Source organism: Myzus persicae, unplaced genomic scaffold, assembly GCF_001856785.1.
Source record: "Myzus persicae strain clone G006 unplaced genomic scaffold, MPER_G0061.0, whole genome shotgun sequence".
Lineage (NCBI taxonomy): Eukaryota > Metazoa > Arthropoda > Insecta > Hemiptera > Aphididae > Myzus > Myzus persicae.
Genome location: NW_019101180.1, coordinates 475,437 through 484,256, shown reverse-complemented (window position 1 = coordinate 484,256; position 8,820 = coordinate 475,437). Strand labels below are relative to the sequence as shown.

Sequence of the window (8,820 nt, the reverse complement as noted above, 5' to 3'; positions counted from 1 at the left end):
ACCATTGTTTGACCACGTATAGATGTGTGAGGCGACTTCGTGACGCCAATCAAGTATTAGTTGATCCCTCGATGACGGTGGTTTCCTTTTAAAAAGGTCTAAAATAAAATATAGTCAATAGATATTGTTGTGTGTCCATTCTACAATCACACACAATATATAGTCAGCATCAGATAGATGGGGCCATTATTAAATGTTGTATGTAGGTACAAAGTACATCTTCGGACACGACTTCCTATGGGTTTCCCGCTGTGGCATAAACGACGTTTCAAAATAATATCATTATCATTGTGTGAACAAAAACGATTATAAGGGTATATATCGACTAGTATTGTGTAAATTACTTTCAAGAAGTAATAAAATTACGTTACTCGAGATCGTTACTTTAAATATTTTTACTTAAATTACCACATTACCTAACATTACTCGTATTTTTATCATGGTACCTCGAAGAAAAATTCAATTTTTTAATGCAATTGCCAAGTACGTAATTAGCAAGAATTTATACGATACATTTCACAATTTTCATGTATCTAAACAAAGCGTAAGTCAAGGCTTAATAAGTTAAGTAATTGGGACATATGTCTCAACTTCCTCAACCGTATCACAAAAATATTTGTATATATTAATGTATCCAACTCCGATGCTTGTTTTGGAATTAACATGTATTTGCACAATTTTGTCCCAAAACCTTAACTGTTGGCTAGCAAAAATCGTTTTCTTAATCCATACATGTCCCCAACATACCAGGAGCGAGATATTTGGAATTCTAACATTTATCCGGCAACATTATTTAGGGCATAATTATCAAGTATTTGCATTACCAAATCTTCAATTCACTCTCCCTACCATAATCGTTTTCCTAATTCAAATATGTTTTCATCCTCGCCGTATTAGTACTTAAAAAAGTTTTGAAGGAAGAGAATGGAAGAGCGAATTTTGAGTTAAGTCATGTTAATTCGTACTAATTGCATATTAAGGAGAAGTTAAAGTGAAGGTCCAGATTGTCCACAGGTAAAAATTGGTCAGTAACCGATATAATTTCACTAAAACTACCTGATCCTACCAACGGAATTGTTAGGCCATCGCGCGGCGCAGGCCCTACACACAAGCACATATACGCGCATGCGCTAAACTACTAACCCCCCACTTTTGGCCGTTGTAAAATTGTGACACTCAGTTCGAATTGTTACAGTACATCTCTAGAAATATTTCGGCCGCTAGTCTTTACCTATACCTACCAGCGTACTAAATTCTGTACTGCAGCAGAGAAAAGATAAAACGATGATCATCACCAAATCTTACATCCGGTTAGGTCTAATGATAATCATCTTACTGCTAATCGGCTCAGTTCAAAGCAATAAAGGTATGTAATATATTATTCGTATAATCATTAATTGTATAATTTTTCGAAAATGTTTCTAACTTTTAACCTTCTAACTTTCATTCACAGGTATTGAATGACGATTTATGTGATCATTGTTTATTGATAAAATTAGTATTATTAAGTATATACTTGAGTTTTATTCTGTTAAAAAGGTTTAATTTCAGAAGAAATACCCTTATTTTTCAACAACGAATACATTTTTGGCGATCACAACATTTTAAATTAATTTTACTGGTTTAGATCGTTGATCATCTTAGAGGTATTGCAAACAAATAAATAATTAATTTTGATTTTTTTTTAAGATCACAGATGTCGCCGACCAGTTTTAAAGAATTGTGATACTTCAGAGACTTATATACCGGGCTGGAAATTTACCGGATGGTACTACGACACAGAGATGAGAGCGTGCCGACCTTTGTTCACGAAGAATGGATGGCACATTTGCCCCGAAAACTATCATCTGCCATACACAAGAGAAACGTGCGAAGAATTATGCGGTAAGTTACGTGAACATTTTGTATATTAGGATCACTTAAAAAAACAGATGATTTCTAAATCAGGTAAAATAAATAATCAAAAATTCGAAACGCTGTATAGGCTGACTCGTGGTGTTAATACTGGGAGAGGGGGGCATTAGCCAAATAACATTTCAATTAACCCCCCCCCTCATAATCAATTTTGGGATTAAACAAATAAATGATTTATTTAAATGAATAAGTAAAAATGTATTTAAGTAACAGGTGTATATGTCACCGGCAATATGAATAATTCAGGTATTTTGAAAAATGCCTAGGCATTATGTATACTGCCGACCCATTTTAGGTAATGTAAATAAAACATATGATTTTATATATAACCTAGGTATTTTATGATATACCTAGGCGTTATGTAAAATAACAATTTTTTTTAGGCAAAGTAAAAAAACAATTTATCATAGTATGTTATAATATTATATTAAGATTCTTATAATTATAATATATTATTACTCATATTACAAAATCTAATTTTTATCTACTATTATATTTTTATACATAAGTATTGCTATATTATTAATATTATTGTTATATTAAGTACTATTATTTATACATTTTACTTACTACTATATACTTTTTACTACATGTTGTAGAAAAATGGCATTTTGAAGAGCAAAAAAACATTATTTTTAAGGCATATGCACTTTATATTTTGATACTTGATCATACAATACACATTTTAAAAATCATTGGCTAGTTCCTGTCGACTGTTCCTTTGCGACTGTTCTTAAAGCCACTTTTGTACCTGTTGGAACATTGTAAATTTGTAGTAGCTATTTTTGAGATACAGTGAACTGACTTCCGGCGTATCACTGCTTCAGAATATCAATCTTCATTGCACCAAATCGTGCACACACGGACACGGTGCGTCCATTCACGGTAAACTATAACTTGTAAGTAAAGTCGCTGGTATTAGGCGATACCCAATTTTGTTTATTTTTATCATATTTCCGACTCCACCTTGGGCATTATACATAATACCTAGGCAAAGCTTGTATATTATATATATTTCCGAGTGATTTTTGTCATTTTATATAATTCCTAGGTATTTTATAAAATACCCGATTCTCCATATTGCCGGTAACATATACACTGTATTTACCACAAAACTATAAACACAAAAGCTCATTCAAAAGTCAATTCTGAATTCATGAGAATACATAACCAGCTGCTACGTAGATTTTATAATATCCCTTTAGTAAATAAATAATAATAAAATATTACTTTTATGTTTAAAAATTACTTGGGGGGGGGTAGCCCACCCCCCTTTAGGGTGCAAACGCATTGCGACAGTTAATGTATTTCAATACCAGGTTATGAATCTATCCAACTAGTCTACAAAAGTTTATTCACTATAACAATATTGGTGAAATTTCGGAATTTATTTTTTTACAGCTGACCCGTGTATCATGACTACAGGTGCACCAGGCATTTGCATGTTTAATGAAATATGCAAGATGTATAATCATAAACCTCCCAATTACAAGACATGCGGTAATGACAACTTAAATTGCTGTCCCAAGATACCAGACAGACACTTGAAATCATTTGGAGGGCCGCATGATGGAAGAGATGGGATCGTTGAAGTCGGAGTCGTTAAAAACATCCATGACCCACAGTATCCACCTGATGCATTCAGTTACATTTTCTTTCTTCCTAGTCATTTTAGTAAGGATGGCAAAAACTACTATTAGTAGCTTATGCCATTTGGTATTCGCACCAGCAGCATTGTTATTTCGTGTAACAAACAGTAACTGGTGCTTTTTTTTCTTATGTTAATATTTTTAATATCATGATTCTTATAATCTTATACTATTAATTACACTTTACATATAACCTATACACAAGTATGCCTGGTATACTTTGAACACATATACAATATACTATTATTACGCGTAACGTCACCTAAATGGGTTTCTACCCATTCGCCACTGACCTACTCTTGACACAAACGGACCGGAAATAAAAACAGACCGAAATCATTGACCATTTACAGTCCCTCCAAAAACCGAGTCAACAGATCAATAATTTTTTACTGACAAGAAAATTCCGTTCGCACAATACCGCTATCTATGATATCATAATTTGTATTGCACACACCACGCTAGTTCACAAAATCTTATAGAATTTGATGAAATCATGAACAAATTACGATTACAGATAAACTAATATTAATAAAATATAATCTTGTTTGGCCATCGATCCCTTGTCCGTCAATAGTAATAATCAATTAATCAATAATAATTTTAAAACCTTCGATATTTACTGCCACAAAATGCAAATAGCCAAATACATAGCCTGGCCATTCAAATTTTTAATATAATATATTACACATCAGAGTTAATATCCTACAAATAATTATTATATTATACAAGCAATTCGATTCGACCTTTCAATTACATTGTTAATGGTAAACTGTATCGTACAAAAGTGGATTGTTGTTCAAACGCCATAGGTTTCGGGCATTTCGTCATACAATGTAGGTTCACATACTATATAGGTGACGTTATAGTGTTTTTTACGCAGCTAGTTTTTCTTAAGCATTAGTATTATATTATGAATTATGATGTATTTTTATTTTATTATTTAGCTTATATTATTCAAATTAACAAAATATTATACTTTTTAACGTAAATAATTATTAATCATTAATATTGCTATTCAACATAATATTCTTTGTATGTATTTCTTTTGATGAAATCTTATCATAATAAATCAAATAACAACTTTATAACATGTTCGTTTTCTTAGTTATTAGTCAATTGCATAAGGTGTAATTTAATTGTTATATTCTCATCACAAAAATATATTCACATTGGTGCCACTAGAGGTGTTCAAAACAGTGGCGGTTTTTAGGGGGGGCTAAGGCCCCAATTGCTCACCCCCACCTCTTGGATTTTTTTGTGTCGACTGTTATGTTCGTGACCTCATATTATTTTCACTAGTTATATATGTCCAAACTTTTTTTTTTTAATTCTTTATATTTTTTTTTAAAACGTTATGAATCATCAAATGTACTTTTTCACAAAGTATAGTCCTACAACTAAAATTAATAACCTAGTCGGTTTTGAGTACCTAAGATGTTAGAAGTGAAAGAAGTTAATTTTGACTATAATTGCTACTTTACCAATAAGCGTGGCACCAGCAGAATACTGCAGTTTCTCTACTTTAAGGAGGTATTATTTTATGACTGATTTTAAATTCCAAGATAAGTAAGTATATATTAAAATTGACTTTTACAATAAATGCTCCAGGCCTAGGACTTAGTTAAGGACAAAGATGTCTCATGATAGACTTTGTAGCTTACCATTACTCCATATTCATAGAGACCTTGATATTTCTTGAAGATAAGGTAATAGAACGCTTTGCAAATAGCAAAAAAAGAAACATTGATTTTGTTATTTAATTTTTAAAATTTTTTTTGATTATTACTATTATGTTTACTATTTTTAATGTAATTAATTAACATTTAGAAGCTGATTAGTTGAATTTTTTAGGTACATGTTAAATTGTTTTAAGCTGTTTATCTAAATATTCTACATGGTGAATATAGGTATTTTTTTTTACAGCTATCTAGACATTATTTGTATGTCCTTTTTTTTAATTGAAATTAGTTTAAATGCTTGAATTGCTTTACATGTATTACTTAAGTTGTGTATTTATTATTCATGTTTTTTAAGATTACAGTTAAATCTGAGGACTTCTTACTATATTTTGTATAACATTATGTACACGGTTTGAGGTACCTAAGCACAAATTAGGGAGGTACTTTATAAATATTCCAATAAAACTTAACTATTAAATTATGAAAGTTATATGTCATTTATTACAGAACCATAAACAAATTGTATTTTGTACTTTGTACTTGATATATGATGAAATTATGGGGGGAGGTCTCAAAATGTAAAATAGTTCCCCCTTGATGTTTTATCAAAATAACCACTGGTTCAAAAAGGTCTTCAGCACCCCCACCCCCCTCAAAGTTCAAATTTAGAGTTTTAGTTTTTTTTAGGTCTAACTATTATTATTATAGTGAAATAATATCAATTGTATATTATTCAAATATGAAACATTTGCCAATAAATTTTTTTCAAACAATTTTAGTCATAATTATGACTTAAGTCGTAATATAATAATAGTAATAATATATTTATTGCATTTAAAGAAATATATACAAATACAATTTAAACAAATTGTGTAAACGATTGTCTCCAAAAGCCTAAGCTTGATAGATAGGTACATAGTTTTATTTATACTGTGAGATTGTACAAATTTAAGATAATGACATTAATATTATATCCTAATTTAATCAAATATCTAAGTTATAATAATATGCAAATTATTAAAACAATACAATTTTATGACTCCAGTAAATTGATCGATTAAGGTTTTTACAAACAAGTTTTTATCTGATAAGTACTTAACATACTTTTCGTACTGAATTAAGCAAAAAAAATGCGTAAGAAGATTATCATATAATATAAATGTATACCTTTATTAAAAAGATCTTTTTTATTGAATTCAGTATTATATTAATTTATTTCAAATACATTGTTTGACGAGTAGAATAACAATATTGTGTATTTGTGTTTCAAACTACTAACTAGAGCTTTCAAGTTTATAAAAATATAAATTTGTTAGTTCTTCTTTTGAATGAGTTTCCTTAAAATTTAATATACCATAATACCTATATTAAAATTATAAAATAAAATGCAACTAGTTATAAAAACTAAATAATGAACTAGGCAAACAGTGCCGGCGCTAGATATTGCGAGGTACATACAACAACAATATTATATAATTGAAGACTGAAGTAAGTACCTACATAAGAATTTTAGATATCTAATCAAATAAATATTTTAAGAATATAGCTCTTGCTCCTCCTATAATTAGGACATACGGCAATACACGGAAATTTCCAACTAAAGAACAGAGAAAAAATAACAATTGTAGGAATCCTATCCAACGGGTATCCTTAAAATATTACTCTTTCGTCGTACCGATAACGATTTATTTTGTAGTTAAAATTAAGCTAAATTTTTTTAGCTAGATTTAGATATCGTTTTCCAAACAATTGGTGATAGGAATAATATTAATATAATACATATTGTGTGATGTGTAGTATAGAATAATACATTTGTAGATTTATAATTTGTTGATTTAATTATGTAAATTGTCACTGTGTCTTACGGTATTAAGATGATAATTAAAAATCGAGGGGCCCTTTAACAAGCTGTTTTTTTTTGTAATTTTTAAAAATATTATCATAGATACATGACATTTTAACTGATTGCTTGTGTTAACAATTTCCATATACCATATGATTTTCAAAATATTTTGATTCATGTTGAACTATTTAAAGGCATAATATAATATTTTCGATTATTATTAGTTTTTTTCGAAACGTCAAAAACTTTGAAAATGTAATACAAGGTTCCTTGTAAGTTGTTGTTAATGGAAATTTAAAAAAAGTTGAGCTAAAATCCACAGTAATTTTTTATGAGCGTTTAAACATAGAATTTTGCCAAAAATTCGTAAAAATCACGAAAATTATTAAATTATATTTAGTTAGAAATTCATACAAATTTTTCTATTTGTATCTAATGCCGGGTTTACACCAAGCCGACAAAACAAAAAACACAGACAAAACAGCAACTAACTCAAATTTATTCATTTGGCGACAAATAAGAAACAGCGATAAAACAGCAACTTTCTGTTTACACCAAAAAAAGAAAATGGAAACATTTACTACGAAAAATGTTTCTGTTTTGTATTGTAGCTGTTCATTCTGCAAAGACAAAACAGATACAAAATTCGTGATTTTATTATTTATACATTTATTATTAGTAATTGGCAATTATTTTAAGGTCTATGGTAAATGGTAATTGATTATCTATAAATGATAATACCTATATACTTACATTATATTATTCCCTATATTGGCTATATTATATTAAAATAATTTAAAATTTCCATAGTTAATTTCACTTTGCTTATATTTCATATATATTTATTCGAGCAATTATGTCTGTAAGTGATGATTCCAGTGATGACGACATGATGATGATAGCTGCTGTGTACTTAGTCATGGATACAAGCCCCCCCAAAAAAAGACGTTACTGGGTGAAAAAAACTTTACTTCATCGTAGTACTATGGGTGGAACACAGATATTGAAGGATTTATTGCAGGATGATATAGGGCTTAATGGTGAACTACGTTCAAGTTTCCAAAATTTTCTAAGACTGTCAAGTTCCACTTTTGAAGTTCTAATCAATTTAATTTGACCAGTGATTGGAAAAAAAACAACAAATTTCCGAGAACCAATCTCTGTACAAGATCGTTTAGCCATAACTTTAAGATTTCTGTCAACTGGTGACTCTTATCACAGTCTGATGTACTTATTTAAAGTTTCAGTAGCAGCAATTTCACTATTGATACCTGAAGTATGTGATGCTTTAATATTTGCCTTGAAGGATAGTATAAAAGTAAGTATCTATTTTATAGTGATGACTTATATTTAAAAAATGGATTAGAACCATGATACAATGTTTAGATGTTAACTATAGGTACTTAATTATTATAAGTACTTACTGAATACTAGGATAGTGTGATATATTATATTTTAATTAATTACAAATAATTACCTACAGAAGAATACCATATTGAATAAATTTAATGTACCAATATTTAAATAAATAATTATTAACAATTAGAGTAAATACAATATAAATATTTAATTACACACTTATTATTATTTATAACTTAAAAAAGATGTGGTAAGTAATAAAAAATATTTGTATCTATGTAGGAGTTAACTTTATGTTTTTAAGATTAAAATACTTATTAAAATATAAATACATTAGGTATATATTATAATCAGTACAACCAGTGATAAATGT

General features: G+C 29.1%; 1 protein-coding gene across 1 annotated transcript; it reads left to right on the top strand.

Annotated features, from left to right (window-relative positions):
• Positions 1 to 1,284: 1,284 nt before the first annotated feature.
• Positions 1,285 to 3,614, top strand: LOC111028068. The gene is made up of 3 exons (XM_022306597.1): positions 1,285 to 1,366; positions 1,690 to 1,884; positions 3,316 to 3,614. Exons 1-3 carry the CDS (start codon positions 1,285 to 1,287, stop codon positions 3,612 to 3,614), a joined length of 576 nt encoding a protein of 191 aa, XP_022162289.1.
• Positions 3,615 to 8,820: the final 5,206 nt, after the last annotated feature.